This window comes from Choloepus didactylus, chromosome 7, assembly GCF_015220235.1.
Source record: "Choloepus didactylus isolate mChoDid1 chromosome 7, mChoDid1.pri, whole genome shotgun sequence".
Lineage (NCBI taxonomy): Eukaryota > Metazoa > Chordata > Mammalia > Pilosa > Megalonychidae > Choloepus > Choloepus didactylus.
In genome coordinates this window covers 1,723,169-1,743,618 of record NC_051313.1, presented here as the reverse complement: position 1 = coordinate 1,743,618, position 20,450 = coordinate 1,723,169, and the positions used below count along the sequence as shown (strand labels likewise).

At 51.0% G+C, this 20,450-nt stretch overlaps 1 protein-coding gene across 1 annotated transcript; it reads left to right on the top strand.

Annotated features, from left to right (window-relative positions):
• Positions 1–1,010: 1,010 nt before the first annotated feature.
• Positions 1,011–20,010, top strand: RAB32 (RAB32, member RAS oncogene family). Its single transcript, XM_037842495.1, has 3 exons — positions 1,011–1,267; positions 15,763–16,040; positions 19,539–20,010. Exons 1-3 carry the CDS (start codon positions 1,015–1,017, stop codon positions 19,686–19,688), a joined length of 681 nt encoding a protein of 226 aa, XP_037698423.1. The 5' UTR covers positions 1,011–1,014; the 3' UTR covers positions 19,689–20,010.
• The last annotated feature ends 440 nt before the right edge of the window (positions 20,011–20,450 follow it).

Sequence of the window (20,450 nt, the reverse complement as noted above, 5' to 3'; positions counted from 1 at the left end):
AGGGATGCTCAGAACCACCCCCCACACCCACCCCGCTACCTCACCCCCCCCCCCACCCCACTATCCCACCTCCCAACCCGGCTCCCTGCTCCACTCAACCTTCTCCAGCTCAGTTGCACGAGCAGACACTGTTCAGTGCTTACATGTTACCTGGCACCATTTAAATCCGTGGTTCCTTAATTCAAGTGTGTGCATTGCACTCACCTAGGGGTGTTTTTGTTTTGTTTTTGATCTGTTTTAATAGAGATTTCTTAGATCTACCTCCAAGATGGGAAACAGAATCTCTGGGTTAATGAGGTGGCTCCCCGGGTAAGTCAGTCAGGTACAGGACAGGTGAGGGGCTTACTGAATTCCGACCTTACCCTTGCCCCCCAAATCGCAGGCCACCAACAGGATCGATCTTACCCAGGAATTGTCAGAAATTCTGGAACTCAGGCCCCAACCCAGTTACACTGAATCCTAATCTGCTCTTCAGCAAGACCCGACAGCACATGTGCAACTCCGCCTGGCAGGGGCCGCGAGGGAGGCCTATTCCCAGGCCAGCGCCTGGCACAAGGCCTGCCTACCCTGGACGCCCACCCCCGCGCCCCAGCCCCGGCCTGGACTTTCCCCGGCAGGTCCCAGCCCCGGCCCCGCCGCCCGCCCACCACCGGGACCCAGGACCCGCCCTGGACGTCCACCTCCAGGTCCTGGCGCCCGCCCGGGGTGCTCTGGAGCCGGCCCAGCAGCCACAGCCCTTTTCCGGCCCGCAGTGGCTCCCTCTGGCTACCACGCGGCTCCGGCCAGCCCCGAGTCGGCCCCCACCTGCCGGCCTCCCGGGGCCGGTCCCCGCCCTCGCCCCGCCGCGGCCCTCCCTCCAGGTCCCCTCCCGGCCCGAGGCCAGCCCCGCGCCCTCCCCGCCCCTCTCGGCCCGTCCCCTCCCCGCGGTGGCGGCGGTTCCGGCCTCGTGACGCAAAGGCGGCGGAGTCCAGGCCGAGCGGGGCAGTGTCCGCGGGCCGGGCCGGGGTCGGGCGCATGGCGGGCGGGGACGCGGCGAGGCCGGGCAGGGGGGCGCCCGGGGCGGCGGCGGAGCCCGAGACGCGCGAGTTCCTCTTCAAGGTGCTGGTGGTGGGCGAGCTGGGCGTGGGCAAGACGAGCGTGATCCAGCGCTACGTGCACCAGCTCTTCTCGCAGCACTACCGCGCCACGGTCGGCGTGGACTTCGCGCTCAAGGTGCTCGCGTGGGACCCGCGCACACGCGTGCGCCTGCAGCTCTGGGACATCGCGGGTGAGCCGCGCGCGGGGGCACCGGGGGCACGTGGGAAGCGCGGATGCGAGGGACCGGGGGCCGCGGCGCGCAGGTCCGACTGGCCGAGGCGCCCGGTTCTCCGGGTCCCTCTTGGTCTCTCCTCGACCCGAGCGTGGCCTCCTGGGTGCGTTTAGGGGAACACGCAAGCCAGGCCGCCCAGGGAGACGAGACGGGACGGGTCGCGAGGGGCCGAGGGAATTCAGCGGGACCACGCGCAGAAGTGGATGCGTAAAGGCCGCTGGGCATGGGCGGAAGCCCTCTGACTGTTAACGATGGAGCGCACGCCCCTGCTCCAGGGCTGCTCGCTCCCCAGGGGCCCCAGGACAGCTTCCACAGAACTCCGGGCGCCACCCCGTGAAGAAGAGGGTTAGGGTTAGAGGCGTCTTGGTCAACTTTAATCCTTCACGTAGAGGCCTGAAGTTGAGAGGGGGCCAGGGGACCTCACCAAGACCAGCTCGTGGCCCCTTTGCAGAGATACGCTCCTGAGACCCTCTCTGTGCCATGCCCGCCCCCTGCTCCCGCACCCGCGCTCCCGCACCGGCGTTCCCACTCCGGGGTCGGCCTGGGTTGGAGACTCGGGCGGGAGTTTTCCCCGAGACCTTCACCTCCACCCCGTCCCTAACAACCCCCCCCCCACTCCCAATATATTGTTTCTTTGGCATTTGCTTAAATGGCCACTTTGGAGGTGCAAGTTCCCCTTACTGTAGTATATGAAAACTGGGCTCTGCTTGGCACAGCACGTGGGATGGCTGCTGCCGCTTATGCCACCGAATCGGGAACAAATTTGCTACAGGTGTGCTCATGTAAAAAGCTGGTAAATCAGGAACTTGGGGAAAATTTAAATAGGGAAGTGGCACCCAAGCCAACGCTGGGCCGACACAGGGCTCCAGCAGCAATTTGAGTGGACCGCGATTGGGGTCGGAGGGCGCGGTGGGTGCGCAGCCCAAGGTGCAGCAGGCGGTGCGGGGAGGGGCGGGCTGGTCGGAGGGCAGGCCAGTCTTCCCCGCTAGGGCTCCTTCCACTTGCAGCTTTTAATTTTGGAGAAAGGACTGAAGAATTGACGCCTATGTTCTCATTTATTTAAGAACAAACTTTATCTCCATATATTAAAAAATGTGTGCATGTGAGTCCCTCAGAGCAACGGGTCCGTCAGCCTTCAGCTTAGGTTTAACTGGTCCTCCTTTCTCTTTCTTTCTTTTTCCTTTTTCTTTCTTTCTTTCTCTTTCATTTTATCCCTGCCTCTCTCTCTTTTGCTACAGAAAACCAAAAGTTCGTTTGAAAAGTCATCCGAAGCCAGAGGCTTCTTTCAAAACACTTCCTGCTATTGCACGGGCATCGTGAGTGACACTGAATGACTGCCTTGCTTCTTGAGAAAGCCAGGGAATTCGAAAGTTTGTCTTAATGTGAGGGTCCCTCCTCAGGAATCCGCCAGAAGCGTTTAAAACCCAGGGCTGATGACTTTTCCTTCTTCTTTATGTAAAAGAATATGGTATTTGGTATTAAATTTTGATTGCATCCTGCTGCCGGTAAATGGTTATGAGTAACTAGATTTTTATGCATAGTTTCGTTTTTAAGCCTCAGGCCAAAATTCTTATATCTGGAGAGTTGGGAAACCGAAAGTATGAGTAACAGTTTTCCTTCCTGAGTATCCCCTCTTTCCATCTTTCTAGAATGTACCCACATAGCCAGGAAAGCTACACCCAATCTTCATCAGGCTGGGACATGTTATGTGCTGGGATGGGATAGAGATCCTTACCATTTTGCCTAAATCCAAAACTTGAGCTTGGCCAGGCAGAAGAGCAAAATTCTAAGATCCCCAAAAGGGATTCCTGGATGTTTAGTTCTCCATAGCGTTAAGCAAGTTAAACAGCAGTTACTAGATTAGAAGAAAACTAGAAGGCTCACCATATAAATAAGGCTTTCGGCAATGGAGTCTTAATATCTAAGAAAATAGAGAAGCAGAATAACTTGGTTTAACCTCAGTTTGGGAAGCTACATCATTAACTGTGTTTTAGTTTGAATATTTGAACAGCGGCCGAGTCCCAGTCCCATTTGAATTAAATCGTAATGAGGTAATGGAGGCCATCTGGAGAACTCCAGAAATTTCCCCCGTGGCTGAACATGTTTGCCTTATGTAGCGACAAAGCTGAATCCTATTCACTTCTCAAAGAATAGAAATATTCCTTGATTGCAAAACGGTAGGTGGAGCCAGTCTCTTGAAAATGACTCATTTTAAGGTGTGGTGTTAGTACCACTTAGATTTTGTTGTTTTAGGGGTGGACAAGGAGATAATGAAATTATGTCAACAGTCTCTATCTTGAAAGCCTGGACAAGGGTGACAGGCAAGAATTGTTTCATGTTTTCTGTACATGTGGCCAAGCAAGTTAAGCTAAACTCTTCAGATTAAGAGCCACTGTATCTGTTGAAACTTCCAAGTCCTTTCTTACTGCGTTGATGTAACCTACTTCAAAATACAGATGCACTTTAATGTAATTTTCAGTTAGGTAAGTGTTGTCTATGAATTTGTGCCTATCAAACTGCTGCCCAAAGCGTAGCTAAAGTCTACTTAGACCTCAGTGAATACTTTCTAAACTAAGATGCCGCAGGAATGCCTTTGAGGGGAGTGCAATGTCTTGGCCTTCCTTGTATGTTTGCTATGGATGGAGGAGTATTTGCTTGCTACTTCTTGTAAGGCTATTAGCATTAATAGAATTTTTTCAGGCAAATGTAATGGCTGATCTTGGCTAAATCTTATTGCTTTGTCCCTTTAGATCTACTATAGTTTAGTGGTCATATATTGATTGATGGGCTTTGCTTCTTATGATCAACATTTCTTTCTAAAAATCTGAGTGGGAAACTCACCTTTGAGCCAAAGTACAAATTGGAAACCGTCTGCTCTGAAGTATGTGTTGCTGTTGTTTGCCCAGGCATAAAGTACATGCTTGGAAGACACACAAATTACATACACCACACTTGAATCCATTTTTTATTCTTTCAGTTCCTTTCTAAATAAGAAGGCTGGTCCTGATGTCTTTGTACCATTTAGCACATCGCCAACCAACTTTTACACCTCGTGGTCTCAGGTCTTCTTTTGTCACTTTCCTGTATCTTTGTGATCAAGAATCTGGAATATTACTGTTGATGTTTTCCTCACCTTGTCAGTGTCTATCAGTCAAGGTTTCCTATTAAGATTCAAGTTTCTGATACATATGGCAAAGCAGGGCTTTGGGGAATGATCTGTGCAGGTAGTTGTTACGTGGGGCTTTGCCACGGATGCCACCACATTCCTCGTGCCTCCTGGTGCTCCACAACCTGAGAGCTCACGGAAAGGCCTGGTTTAGTCTCCTGCACACAGGTGACCTGATCTGGGAGGCTCTTCCCATCCCTCAGCTTTATCCAAGCTCACCTGTTGTGCTGAGTCACCAGCAAGCCCACTTCCCGTTTCACATCTTTAAGTCTCTCTGTTCCTGAAACGCCTCTGTGTGCCCCAGTCTGCACTGTGCACCCACAGTTGTCCTGGCAGGACCCTTAGCTGGTGGCATGTTTGTGTCACGACACATGGACAGCCCCCAGCAGCAGGCATGCTAGCTTGGCCCTGGCGTATGCTCCCGTTCTTACCTGCCCCGTCAGCCGTGCAAGCGAAGGATGCTCAGGTTTGCAGGAGATGGTGCTGTGCTGATAGGAAGTGCTGAACCCTAACTTTGCTCCCAGCCACTTCCCTCAAACAATTCTCTGCGAGCCACTCTACCTTTGGTGTTACAGCTTTTAGAGATGCCCTGGATCTCAGGGGAGAGCTCTCAGCTCTCAGGGAGCTGCAGGAGTCCGGGCATAGGTGATCCATAGCCCTGCCTGGGGACAGGTCCCCTGCTTCCGAGATGGGAAAGCGGCAAGATGGCAATTTTAACAGTGTAGCCAGGTGTTGCCTCACTGGCGCCAGAATAGAGCACAGACTCTTTCCTAAATCTTGAATGGTTCCGCTCTCCCTAAATGAGAACACTTAACTCACAGTTTATACTCATTTTGATAATTAACAACTCTTTATGTTATCAATTTGGAATGTCCTATTATTATACTTCTGTTATGCTGCACAGTAATTCCAAGGTTGACAAGTTTTGGTTGGTTCTGTCTTTTATTTTGTGCATTTTGAAATACTGGGCTTTTCTGCCGGTAACAGAGCTCTGCTCTGCATACGTGGTGCACACCCGGGAGAGCAAGTGCCGGACAGCACACGCTAGCTAGCCTGGCCTCTGATTAAACCTGGATGTGTGCGTTATTCCAAATATGAAGGCTCATTTCCAAAGATATATTAGGATGAATTTTATCTGTCATGTGTGTTATCCCTGGCTTCCAGTATTCTTAGGCCTTGAATATGGAATTGTCCGTTATTCTCCTTCCCAGGCATTTATTAGAATAGACTGGGAGAAGAGAGCATGGCTGAGGGCTATGGTGTCAAACGCGGCTCCTCCAAAGAACAAAACTTTGAAGGCCTTAAGTTTGTAGCCCAGGAATAGCATATCCTTAAAATAGCGAGACTCTCACACTTAATCAACACTTAAGTGACAGCGAGAGGCCCGCCTGACAGGTTGAAGAGAAGACGTATTAGAAATGTGGAAATCTCTCTTGAAAGGTGAAAAGGGCACAAACGAAGGAATGTGGGGTGACTTCTAAGGAGAGGCAACATGTCAGGAAAAAGGTGCTTTGGAGTCCTGTCCACTTACATTTGCAGAAAAGGTTTCTGTGCTTTTTACAATTGAGTCATCCAGGCACATGCCATTTCTTCACCTTCTTTTGAGAACGACAGAACACAAATATGGATTGCCTGCAGGGGTTGAGTTAAGGATCTCTGCTAACTGACCGAGGGCCTTACATTTTCTGCTTCCCCATTCTTTGCACTTGCTTCTTTTCTGATATTTTCCTTAAGCTGTCTCTGTAGCATTTTTTTTTTTTTCTCTTGCTCCTTGAATTTGAGCTAAATCTCTTTCTATTGTTTAGTGGGATCATATGGAGGCTTCTCCAGTGGAATCTCCTGGGTGCTTAAAATGTGTATTCTCTTGCATCAGCGTATCAGTAGATGTGCTCTCCTCTGGCCACTGCCCCAGACGTCTGAGTCTGCGTCTGTGGAGCCCCGGGGCAGCTCGATGGACCGGCTCAGGCAGGCGTCCGAGCCCTGGGCTCCCCCTGGGCGGTGCTCTTAGTTTGCCAGGGCTGCTGGAACGAGGTTCCAGGGCTCGTCGGCTTGCACAGAAGTGCATAGCCGCAGCTCTGGAGGCTGGACGTCCGCAGTCAAGGGGTGGCAGGACCCCTGGAGTGGCCGCAGTCCCCGGTGCTCCTTGACCTGTGGTGGCCTCAGTCTCCCTCTCCCCCCCCGGCCGTCTTCTCTCTGTCCCTCAGGGTCCAGCTTTTCTCACCCTATAAGGACACCAGCTATGGTGGATTAAGGGCCACCCTACCCAGTTTGGCCCCTTCTTAGTTAGTGACGTCCTCAAGGACATCCACGGGGCCAGGGCTTAGGCCTGGGTTCGTGCCTTTTGGGGGTTTACAGCCCAACCCAGGACGCTGTCCAGTAAATGGACGCTGCGCTGCGAGCGCGTCTCCCTGCAGTGCGCCCTCGCGGGGAGCAGGCGACCCCCAGCAAAGGCCAGGGCGGGGGGTAAGCACTTGCCGGACCTCCCCAAGCAGAGCTCCCGGAGGCGGGGCCAGCGCGCGGGAGAGGCCCCGCCCCTCTGCAGGCCCCGCCCACCGCGCCCCAGGACCCCTCCGCCGCGCCCCGAGACCCCAGCACGGCCCGGAGGGGTGCTGCCTCCTGCGCGCCCCGGGGCTGTGTCAGGGCTGCTCCACCTCCTGCTCTTGCGAAGAAAGGAAACAGCCCCTTGTCTTAAACTGTTAAAGCTGCGACAGCTTCAGACACAATTAGTAAGGTAATTTGGTTTTTCTTCCCCTTTGGGTCTGAGCAAAGTGACCCCGGGTCGCGCAGGCCCAGGCCACACCTGCCCGCCCCACCCCAGCCGGCTGTGTCCGGGGAGCCCGGAAGCCGGATGCGTCCCTGGCCTCCGCCTGGAGCGGGGTGCGCGGGCGGCCTAGGGGTGCCGCTGTCACCGCCTCAGAAGCAGCATGTGCTTCCTCCTATGCCAGGCTCTCTCCTCCGTACTTTCTAAAATTCAGTTTTGACTCTGTTGCTTGACAAGCAGGTTTGTTTAACGCTGATCTCCAAGGGTGGTGGCGTGAGCTGAAGGGTGCTTGGTACTGATCTGCGTAGCGGCTGTGCCAATCTCCCGCCCTATCGCTCTGCTTCTCCGGGCCCAGGGACAGTCAGAATCTAAGCACAGGATCCACGACTTGGCGACCTTGGGCCACAGACCCTCTGAAAATAATGGCTGCCATTTATTAAAAGCTGCTTTCTAATCACCGTCCTTCACTTAACTTTTATTCTCATTTATATTTACAATAATAAGGAAAACAGGAATTATTTCCAGTTCACAGTGAGTAAACTGGGGCTCAGAAAGGCTGGGGGGGGTTGCCTGAGGGTGGCACACTGCATGCTGCAGAGTTAGGGTAAGGACCCAGTCATTTCTGACTCCTGAGGCGTAACTATTTTATATTGTCCTTCTCTCACCTTGTGCATGAAAAAAACCAAAACACTTGGCAGAGGAAAGGAATTGTGTAAAGTCGTGGGGCTCCATTTATACCTTCCCTCAGGAGAACAGTGTTTGCTGAAAGGCAGTGTCCCCAGTCCAGACTCAGGCAGCGCTGGTTTGATGCCGGAGCTTTTAAACCTCTTTTCTCTGGGGATAATAGAGCTTCTCTTTTTTTGTGGAAAATTGTGCAAGCTAGTGAAGGGACATAAAACAAACAGAAAATGGGCCATTAGCAGAACAATCTGATTATAGTTACCTCAATTTATTGGCTAGCATTATGGTAGCTCTTTATGTAAGATGTTATTTACTTCTAACAGTGCCTGACATTTATCATGTTAAACATTAACATGTAATCCTGGGGCAAGTTTCTGTAACATAGTGATTCATTAACTTGGTGTCCTAAAAATGGCAATGCCTGTGAGGCTTCTATTGTAGACTCTTAAGATAAAACTTGGAATCTGTCTTGATGTCACATTGTTGCAAATTAAAAAAAAAAATCTTAATGGTTACATAATTATCTTGTTAGAACGATCATTGAGATTTCTGTCGCTTCTTGACCGAATGATCACAACCAGCCAGCAAGCTTGTCAGAAGAGCTACATCTCTGAAACGCATGAGATTTAAGGATTTTTTTAAAGGACTTCTCATGCACTAATTAGAAGGTAGACATTTTTACTGAATCACCTGGAGTGATTTTCAGTGGATGGGAAAGAGCAAGCACTTGAACTTAGGAAACTAATCACCGTTTTGTCCAATTGCTTTGATTTGTTTTTAGTCATGAAATTTATAGTTTTGAGTTTCAATTAGCATTTAAACTACATTTAGCTAATTATAAAGCATAGCATGAATTTAAAATATTGAGATAAACATCAAAATATGAAACAAAACCAGTTGTAAAATCTCATGAGACAGTATTTCTGGCCCATGCTTCTGATAACAGTTTGGAATTCAGTACTTCCCTTTTGAAACCCAGGTAACAGAAATCTGCATTAGCTATTAAGAGAGAGCAAACTATTTTGTGATTTTCTTTTCCTCAATGGGAATAATGGGAATACATATTTTTAGAAATGTATTAATTTTGTTGTTTCAACTCCTGTTCAAAGTCATTAGTATTATATTTCCAAGTAAAGTACATTTAACAATACCAATACTTACAAATATTAAGATAAACTTCTTTATCCTTTTCTCAACTTGCATACCTTAAGGTTCGCTCTGTTTAGTGTAGGAGTCGTGTGGCTCTTTAAATATTTTTCAAGGCTATGTCACTAGCACTGTGTTACTTTTCTCCTTCCTCATTGCCAAGAAAATGCCAAGTCACAAGAAAGCTTCCCTCTTCTAGAGAAGGAAGTAACACATTGTTGGAAGGATAGAATAAAAATTTCAAAAAACACCATTGGACTTTACAACACAGACAGTGAACCTGTTGTAAACCATGGAGTGCGCTCAATAGGACAATCTTAATATTCTTCCGTCAGTTGTAACAAAGGCACCACAAGGTGTTAATAATGGGGGCTACTGGGAACTCTGTATTTTCTGTGTGATTTTTCTATAAACGTACAATCTCTATGATAATAATAAAAGACTAGAGCAGTGGGATGTGCTGGCTGCACGGCGACCGTGATGCGCTTGGTGAGCTCGGGCAGCCCGGGGAAGAGCGGCCGGCAGCAGAGGGGGGTCTGCCTCCAGCGAGGGGGCCTTAAGCGGGGCGTAGGGGCGGGTAACTTGTCGAGGGGGGCTGTGCCGTCCCACGTAAAAGTCCCCCAGGCTAAGGACGCCTCCCGGGGCATCTCCGGAAACACAGGGGGAGGGTCTCGCTTCCAGAATGAGTCAGGGTCTGAGAAAGGGGGCTCCTGGCGCCTCGCACCCGTCGCGCTGCAGATCTAAGAAAGCCCAGGCCCCGCTACGTGTCACTACACACCCATGCACACTCACAGGTGCCCACACGCACACCCATGCATATGCACACTCGTGCACACACATGCACACACATGCACCACAGAAGCACACAAACACGAAGCTTATGCTGCTTGTCTTTGTACTTAACCGCAGGCTTTCTCCTGCCAGGGGACACCCAGCCCTGGCACACTCAGCGGTGCAGGAATTTCCTGTGATTTGTTTATGCAGCTTGTGCCATGCAAAATCCCCGAATAACAAAGATTTCATGCCGCGGACATAAAATGGTCAATTGCCCACATCCCAGGGTGTCTTCCTTATATTCCTCCTTAGTTTTCCAGGGCTGCTATGATGAGTACCACCCACTGTTTGACTTAAAGGAGTGTGCCGTTTCCTGGTTTTGGAGGCTGGAAATCCCACATCAAGGTCTTGGCAGCACGTGCTCCCTCCGGGGCCTGTAGCGCCCGGCAGCCTCTGGCACACGGCACACAGCGCGTTGTCTCTCTCTCTTTCTGTCTGTCTCTCTTCCTCTCTCTCTCTCTCTCTCTCTCCTTCCCTCTCTCCATCTCTCCCTCCCTCCTTCCCTCCCCCGCTCCCTTTTTCTCCCTCTCCCTCTCCCCCTCTCTCGTCTCTATCCCGTCTGTCTCTCCCTCTCTGCCCGTGTCCCATTTCTTTTGCTCTAAGAACACCCCCATCATGGGCTCCGGCTCCCCCTTCGGGCTGCACCCATCTTAACTAACATTAACACTTCAGGGCTCTGGGTGCAGATGGGTTCACACCTCAGGACCGGGTTGGGACTTGAACCTGTCTTCTGCAGGCGCCATGGTGCAATCCCTGAAATATTCCTTGTGTGAAACTTTAAACTTCCTGAGATATTTGATAGAATTCCAGTGCAATTCTGGGGTGAATGCCAGCCTCTTCCCATAGTTTGGGGAGAGGCTGACCCCTGATATCTGGCGAGGGGCAGTGATGGAGAGCAGAAAGTGGGGAGACACTTCAGGTCGCTGCCGGGGAATCAGCAGCCAGAACATGCGTGGAGCCGCGTCCTCCATCGGTGCCGCACGTGGCCAGGCCGTGGCCCCACCTTACGGGCAGGGACAGTGGAGGAGGGACCTGTGAGGTGCTGCCCTTCACGGTGGTGGGCACGTGCCGGGGGCCTGGGAAGGAGACAGTCAGCTGAGCACCGCGCCTCCCTGCACACATCACGCGGCGGGCACCGTGTCCAGCGGACTGTGGGCTCCGAGGAGGGGAAGCTGTGCCCGTCGTTTTCACCCGCAGAGAGGGCGCTGCATGCAGTTTGGAGTGGAGGACAGCAAGGGCAGAGGGCTGAGGAGGGTCTGGGCGTCGTGCAGTCAGGGTGGGTGACCAGGCTGCCAAACAACGCTGAAAATCCCGGCATGAACACCAGGGAATCATGTCTCACTCTTGCTCCCTGTCCGAGCAGATGGGCGAGCAGGGGAGGGCCTCCTCGTGGAGCCCCTGAAGGCCATCGGGGGCCCCTGCCTGGCCGAGGGTGAGGGCACCTGCAGCCGAGGGGCAGGGCTGGTGGCACGGGGACCCCCAACCTGGAGCGGGCAGGAAGGGCGACCCTCCGATATTCAGAAGCCAGGGCGAGCGGAACGTTCCTGAACGTCGGTAGTGTTCCCACTTGAGGCTAAGGATCTGCTCAGATCGCCCTGAAACCAACGGGCAGGACTGGGGCTCCGCGCGTAGCCCAGGTGTGGGTAAGAGGCGACCCCTCTCGGCCTTTCCCACAACCTGGGTCAAGCCAGGTGCTCCTTGCTGGGTTTGTAAGAGCCACCTGTGTTTTTATGTTAAAATTATTTGAAATGAATTCATCTTCTATTTCCCTACTTCGTAATTAATCTTCATGTGCTTTAGAAATGTTCATTATTTTCTGTTTATTTGGAGAAAAGAAGGTAGTCTGGGGCCATCTCAGAACACCAGTGGAGTACTTCAGCCCATTTTATACATAAATCACAACTCAGAGTAAAACAGGAAGCTTATTTCACTACTCTTTTGGAAAGTAACCTACTTCCCTAAATGCTTGGCCTTGACCTTTCGATGCGGGGTCCCTCCCGCCTGAGCCCTTTGGAAAACGCGCACGCGGGAGCCCGAGGCTGCGGGTGGGAGCCGGGGGGCCGTCGGTGGGGGCCCCGGCCCTGGGTTCGCTGAGGGTGACGTGCTTCTGTCCGCCTCCCTGGTCCGCCTGCCGCGGGTCTGTCCCTCGCAGACAGTTCTGGCCGCGGTGCGGGCGGCACACGGCGAGGGAACGTCCAGGCTTTGCTGCGATCGTTGGCACGTGTGAGAAAGGCCCCTGCGGCGGAGCCCGCGTGGTAGCGCTGCCGAGCATCTGCTACGGGACCAGCGTTCGCTTCCGCCGTGCGTCCCGGGGCCTGTGCCGTTTTACACCGTCTGGAACGTGTAGTCTGACTTCCACACGCAGATCTTAGGTGTCTACCTTTGTGAGTTTTCGTGTTCCACCTCCAGCTTAAGGAATGCCAGATTCCTAGCCCCTTGGGGCCTGACAGCAAACATCGTGGCTTTGCGGGCCCCGCAGTCCCCTGAGTGAGAGCAGGCAGGGGACGCGCAGGCGGCAGAGGGCGGCCGCGGCCGGGAGAGCTGCTGCCCCTGACGCGCCACCCGCTGCCCTGGAGATTCCAGGCTAGACGTTTTACATCGACCTCCAGGGGCTCTACTTGATAGTGTCTCATTCCGAGGTATGATTGGTGTACAATAATATTGCAGTATTATTATAGTAATAACCGTACTATTTGATAAATTTCACCATATGTTTACCCTCATAAAACATCACAGTCATCAAGATCACAAACATTTCCGTCACTCCCCTAAGCTTTCCTTCCTGCAGCTTTGCAATCCTCCCTTTCCCGAGGCCACCACTGATCTCTCTGTTACTGTATGTTCTAGTTTGCTAATGCTGCTGTTATGCAAAACACCAGAAATGGATGGGCTTTTATGAAGGGGGGTTATTTGGTTACAAAGTTACAGTGTTAAGGCTATAAAGTGTCCAAGCTAAGGCATCAGCACAGGGTCCCTTCACTGGAGGATGGCCAATGGCGTCCGGAAAACCTCTGTTAGCTGGGAATGCACATGTCTGGTGTCAACTTGCTCCTAGGTTGCATTTTAAAATGGCACTCTCCAAAATGTTATTCTTGGGGTGTTTTGTCCTCTCTTAGCTGCAGCTCCTCTTCAAAATGTCACTCTCAGTTGCTCTGAGCTCCTTCTCTTTGTCAGCTCATTTATATGGTTCCAGTGATTTAATTCAGACCCACCCTGAATGGGTGTGATAACATCTCCACGGAAATTATCCAATCAAAGGTCTAGTCCACAGTCGATTGAATCACATCTCCATAGAAACACTCAAAGGATTCCAATCTAATCAACACCAATACATCTGCCCCCACAAGACTGCATCAAAGATTATGGCTTTTTCTGGGGGACATGATACATTCAAACTGGCACATTGTGTTATTCTGGCTTCCATATTCTAAAACTAGATGGAAATGGACTCATATTGTATTCTCCTTCCCCTCCCTTCCCCCACTTCTTTCTCTCTCTCCCTCCCTCCTTATCTCTTTCTCTTATTATCTTGTTCTCTTAATTTGGAGTTTTGAAAGTTCTTTATATATTCTGGCAACACCCTTATCCCTTACCAGTTATATGATTTGCAATATTGTCTCCCAGCCTGTGTTTTTGCTTTTCTTTTGTTTAACAGTACAATTGACATTATTTTGATTTGCCATATAGCGTGTATTTTAGTTTTCTAAGGTGTTCCAACAAATACATGAAATGAGTTGGCTTTAACAACCCATTTGGGAATTTATTAGCTTACAGTTTGAGGCTGAAAAAAATGTCCAAATCAAGGTGATGTTTTCTTCCCAAGGACTGGCTGCTGGCGATCCTCGGCTCCTCTGCCACATGGCAAGGCACACAGTGCTGTCTGCTGGTCTCTCCCTTCTCTTCTGGGTTTCATTGCTTCCAGCTTCTGGCTTCTGTGCTCTCTCTCTCTCTCTCATCTGAATTTCATTCTCCTATAGAGGACTCCAGGAAGAGGATTAAGACCCATGAGGTGGGCCACACCTTAACTGAAGTAGCCACATCAAAAGATCCTACTTACACTGGATCCACACCCGCAGGTGTGGATTAGCTTTAAGAACATGTTTTTCTGGGGTGCACACAGCTTCAAACTGCACAGTGTGGTTGTTGAAAAGCACACTCTGATGTCGTGACTTGGTGAGTCTTGAATCCCACTGAGGGACATAAGGGAAATCAGATACATCTAAGACACAGGTCCTCCTCTAAAATGCTCTGACATATACATTCCTGGTTCTCTTATGCTTTGCCAGAAAACTTATGTGAGTAAAAATTTGAGTATGATTCTCTATGTATTCTGGAATTATGTGCTTCTCTTTTACTAGTTTGGTGTCCTGCCCTCTTTTCTAAATTAAAGGGATGGTCCAAAGATACTTTCTTATCACCATGCGATTGTCTTCTAATCTAGAGTATCTTACGAGACTAGCTGGTCTTTGTTTTTTTCATATTCAGTAAAGTTAATAATTAAAACTCATAAGAATGGATGTGGTTGGTAGTACGTGTCTCTGGCTGGATGCAGAGCAGGAGCTGCTTGCATGGACCGGACTGCTCTCTGCAGAATGGTGAGGAACTTTGTGCAGTCAGCCCGTATCTGAGAGCATGCCTGGGGGATGGGGGCTCGAGGGGCCGTGGAACATTCATAAATGCCAGCACTGTGACCAGATAAATGAAGAGTTGGCTGATCAGATTTATATTGCCAACAACATGGACACTACAGGGGGTTTCACTCCTTCTTGAGTTTCATGTATGAGCATTTGTTATAATAAAATTCAGACATTTGGATGATCACAATAGATAAGCCCACATGAGTTGTTACAAAGCAGTTGAAGTTTAAGGTTGTCGTTAACTGTGCCACTTCCTGATTTCTTCTTCCATCATCCATCGAGCGCGAGGGAAACTATGCAGTGTAGACAGTGGAGTTTTGGAGGAGAAAGACTTTTGTATCTTTTGGTGGCTTTGCATTTGCTATCAAAAGGTGGATAAAGCTTGCTTTTCATCATTTGCTTTCACAGGAAAGCATCTGATCAGAGCATCTTTATCATGGATCGGGTGGTTATACGTCTTGGCTTTGCATTGATTGCCAGTCACTTTTCTTTGGCCTTACAGGCAGTAATTTGACAGCCTGAAGTGAGCTTCAGAAATGAAGGCAGCGGCCGGAGGGGCTGGTCCTGCTCGTCGGGGCGTGAGGGACCTGGAGGCGCGTCTGGGAGCGGGCACCTGCGTCAGCTCGGGCGGTCCTGGGCAGTTGTTTCATCTGCCAGACGAAGATGAGGGTCCTTCCCGCCTCAGATATGGGTGTGCTCTCCGGTAGTGAGAGAGCGCTTTGCAGAGTCCTGCACCGTGTATTACACAGTAGACTCTAACCAAAATATTCAGCATACGTTAAATTATTAATTGATCCTTGTGGCAATACAGCCCGTGGTGCCGCTTTTCGTTCTAAAAGAATAGGCTGGCGTCCGTCTGCCTTCCTGAAGGGGGGCGATTGGGCCGGGCCGTGGAGGAGGACGGCCGAGGACACCCGCCCCTCACCTCCGCCCAGGCCGGCCGCCCGCCCTGCCCCTGCTCCCGGCTTCTCGGGCCGCGGGCAGAGGAGGCGGCTGCGGCTTTGCGGCTGCGGGGCCCCCGCGCTGGAGTTTGCAGAGACCGTGTCGGGGTCCTCAGCCCCCCGGGGCAGCCCCTGGAGCTCCGGGGCCGTGGGTGTGCGTGCATGCCCGCGACCCTGCCCCACAGCGTGGGGTGGAGACCCGCTGACAGCCCGAGCCCCGAGGGCGGAGGGGCGCGTCCACACCCGGGCGTCCCCGCCGCGCGCCTGACCCTCTGTGTCCCTTCCAGGGCAGGAGCGCTTCGGCAACATGACGCGCGTGTACTACAAAGAGGCCGCCGGCGCCTTCGTGGTCTTCGACGTCTCGAGCGACTCCACGTTCCAGGAAGTCCTGAAGTGGAAGAGCGACCTGGACAGTAAAGTCTTCCTTCCCAACGGCAGCCCGATCCCCGTGGTCCTCCTGGCCAACAAATGCGACCTGAAGAAGCACGGCGGCCTGGGTGCCCCCCAGCTGGACCGCTTCTGCAGGGAGCACGGCTTCACCGGCTGGTTCGAAACCTCTGCCAAGGTGAGGCCGCGCCCGGGGGACTCGTCAGCGTGGGCTGCGGCTGTGAGGTATTGAGGTGGGTGTGTGCCACGGGCCTCTGAAAGCCTGGAAAAAGGGAAGTGTGGCCTGGACATGTTGTAACTCCCTGCAGGCTGCAGCAGGGCTGCTTGTGAGAAGGGCCAGTGTGGAGGACCTAGAAGGGCAGATTTTACATTAAAATGAAATGAGCTGCTTATTTAGAGCAAAAGAAAAATGACATTTTCCCTGAGTTTGGGTCTTTAAAGGCGACGCCTTCTGTGCCACTGGAGGCGCCTGGCATTTCCGCAGAAGGCTCGCAGTGCCCCGGGGGTGTCCGAGGAAGATCTGCTCAGACACCGTTTGACAAGTTTTGGGTACATTGTGTATGAAAGAATTTGAACACTGGGGAAGTCTTCATGTTTGTGACATGCTCCTTGATGAACACTAGAGGGTGAATTCGGTGTCTCGATCCTTGGTGAGAAGCTGTACAAAGTGTACTTTGAAGGGAAAAACAAAAGTGTTTTCCAATATGACCTGGAAACAAAACACTAAAGCTGACTGTCAAAAATTTAACAGTCTAAATATACAAGAAGGCAAGGGTGAAAATCACAAGTACAAACTATTGGTCAGGAGGTTTGCCAGTTTGGATATATTATGTCCCCCCAAAAGCCATGTTTTAATCTAGTCTTCTGGGATATTTGGTTTGGGTTATTTCCATGGAGATGTGACTCACCCAATTGCAGATGATACTTTTGATTAGATTATGTCCATGGAGGTGCGGCCCTGCCCATTCAGCGTGGGTCTTGATTAGCTTACTGGAGTCCTTTAAAAAGAGCCACACAGGCCCAGATGCTTGCTGACGCTGACGCTTATAGATGCTTGGAGATGCAGACAGAAGGACGTTTGGAGATGCTAAGCTAAGAGATAAAGCCCAGACTTTGCCCTGGAGAAGCTACAAGAGACAAGCCCAGGGGCATTTTGGAGAAAGCTATTTTGAAATCAGAGTCCCAGAGCAAAGAATCAGCAGATGCCAGCCACGTGCCTTCCCAGCTGACAGAGGTGTTCCGGATGTCATCGGCTGTTCTTCTGTGAAAGTGCATTCTTGTTGATGCCTTAATTTGGACATTTTCATGGCCCTTGGACTGTAAATTTGTAACCAAATAAACCCCCTTTATAAAAGTCAATCTATTTCTGGTATTTTGTGTAACAGCAGCATTAGCAAACCGGAACAGGAGGGGTTGCTGATGTGCACGGAGGTTTCACGTCGCAGGGCCAGATAAGCAGACTTTTGGTGTTGAGAAAGCCAACGTGAAACCACCAGTGGACTCTGATCTTAACAGAAAGACAGCGTTTCTGTGGATTTCTTATCTGTGCATATGTAAAAGCATTGCCTCTGCAAACCGCCTACCTGTTCTGCTGGCTTCCCCTGGGCTTCTTTTAGCTTTTATGGAAACCCACCCTCAAGGGGAAGAGATGGAGGATCATGATGGTGAAAGTGGGGGCAGGTCACAGTCACAGACACCTCCTCAGTGGAGCTCCCAAATCCAGGACACTTTGAGCAACAAATTAAATGACTATTTCAATGGATTCAAGTCATTGAATAAAACAATAATCCATGCTAGGAATAAACAAATGAATTCATAGATGGGGAGGAGAGAAGAGCCCTTCCTTGCAGTCGAATCCCAGTGCAGGCACGTGAGGGAACGTGGAGACGGAGCATCGCCACTCGGCACACACCCAGCGATGACTGTTTCAGGAAGAAGCATCAGTTGATGACGTTAGTGGGCAGAAGGATGATGAGAAACAGGAGGTTGGTTTGTCTGAACTTACAGGGAAAATGGCTGCCTTTTCCGCGGAGACACCTGGTGGATGTCATCTGGGAGGGGGCCGGGGGCCAGGGGCCAGCACCTCTCAAGGCCCCATGAAGAGGTTCTGCTGACGTCTCCTTCCAGCCAAAACTGCCTGAGCCAAGTTTACTGATAAGGCACCAGCAAGCAGCCCTGTGCTGAGGGAGGTTTTCTGGCGAAGGCTCTTCAGGAGTGTCAAGGTCTGGAAAGCAGGACCCAGAGGAGTGACTCCGATTAGAGGAGAGCAGAGGCAGGGAGGGCAGGTGCCCCACAGGTGAGAAACAGGACCACGATGGGATGATTGATGAGATTTGAATAAGGTCGGTAGTGCAACACGAACCCAGGGCTAGCCTGGGACCTGGGGTGGAGGGACCTGTTCCGGTTTGCCAATGCTGCCTTTTTGCAAAACACCAGAAGTGGATTGGCTTTTTTAAAGGGGGGCTATTTGGTTACAAAGTTACAGTCTTAAGGCCAAAAAGCGTCCAAGGTAAGGTGACAACAACAGGTTACCTTCACTGAAGGTCCAAACTAAGGCATCAACAAGAGTACAGTTTCACAGAAGAACAGCCGATGACATCCAGAACACCTGTCAGCTGGGAAGGCACGTGGCTGGCATCTGCTTGCTCTCACGTTGCATTTCAAAATGGTGTTCTCCAAAATGTTGCTCTTGGGGCGTTCTGTCCTCTCTTAGCTGCAGCTGCTCTTCAAGATGTCACTCTCAGTTGCTCTCCAAAATATCAGTCACAGCTGCTCTGAGCTCCTCTTGTCTGTTCCTTTATATGACTCCAGTGATCCGATTAACACCACCCTGAATGGGTGGGGTAACACCTCCATGGAAATTATCCAAACACTTCACTCACAGTTGATTGAGTCACATCTCCATGGAAATACTCATTAGGTTCTAAGCTAACCAACACTAATACCTCTGCCCCCACAAGATTACATCAAATTACATGGCATTTTGGGGGACATAATACATCCAAACCAGCACAGGACCCCACAAATATTCACTGTCCTTGCAATGTTTTTGCAAATCTGAAATTATTTAAAAATGAAAAGTAAAATACATTTTTTAAGTAAGCACAGTTCTTGCTGTGCATTTCGGCTTTGTATTTAGCAACAGCTTGTAAACTCACACCGGGATGTTGCGGGAGCTGGTGTTACCTGCGGCGTCACCCCAACATCATTTCTCATTTGTTTAGACCTGACAACCAAAAGCAGTCACTGGGACTCAGAGAGGGGGATCAGACATAGATGTCTTAGTGTGATTGAGCCCTGTAACGTCTTACTTCTTATGATTTACTTTGAATTCTTACATTAGATACTCCAGGGCAGGACTTTTTCACTCGAGTGCTCTCAGGTATGTGGGGTGTGCTGCAGGCAGATCACGACCCATTCAGCCATCGGGACATCTTACTGACCTCAGAACCCAAAGCTGAACAAACAGGAACCTTGAAAAGGTGACCCTTGGTAAAGAGAAGCAGGCTCCATGGCCACAGTGTGCAATGGCCCCGAGCTCGCAGGGCTGGATGCGTGAGCACTGTAGAACGTGGAGCTGGCACTCTGCTCACACCCCTCAAAAGTCCCCACTCACACTCTCCGTGCTTCGGTCCGAGAATTAGTGCTGACCCGGCTCTCCATTTCTGCATTGCAGGATAACGTGAACATAGACGAGGCTGCCCGGTTCCTGGTGGGCACCATTCTCGCGAACCAACAGAGTTCTGCCAAGGAGGAGAACGAGGATGGCAAGATCAAGCTGGAGCTGGACCCCCAGGGAACAAGGAGCAAATCCCAGTGTTGCTAACACGGTGTCTGCTGTTTGGGGCAGAGTGACCTGACTCAGTTCCAGGCAGAACCCAAGACCCACTTACAGATGGTGGGGTGCACCGGGGATCGCCATGCAGGCTGGTGCTGACACATTTGAAAGGAGAACATTCTGGAAGTATCACTTCTAGTGGCGCCATGACGTATGGGACAGACTCCTGGCCTTCTGCCTTGCATGGAGGACAGTGATGATATCCTTTCAGATGCCTTTTTAAATGTCAGTTCCTCAGGATTTGATGAGACTTCCACCTTGGGGCTTTTAGCGTCAGCCCAGGGAGTGATAATAAAACCTTCTCTGTGGTCTCCAGAATGCTCTTTTTGCTTTGTTTTGTTTTTGTCCACCTCTTCCACTGCAACGACGTGGACTTTATTTAGGAGGCTTGCTGTTCTGTTTTGCACCTTTTTTAAAAATTCAAAACTTTGGTGGTCCCCGTGAAATCGTTACACTTAGGCATGTACTTGAAATAGCCCTAGTGGGGTCACCTCCAACTGCTGAACAAGGTGCGGCCCCCAGACCTCCGCGGTGGACAGTGCCCTTCAGATCTGGTGCCGACGACGGACACCAGCATTTCTTCTCTCTCCCGGCTCTTCCTGCGTGTTTGTGCTTATAACTGGGGCCGAGTGGACATCACTGTTACTGTTTGTGCCAAGTGGAGAAGCCTTCTCGAATCTCTAACAGCAGTGTTGGGAGAATTTATTTCAGAGCACATGTAATCAAATCCAAGATTTCGTGGTTTGAATC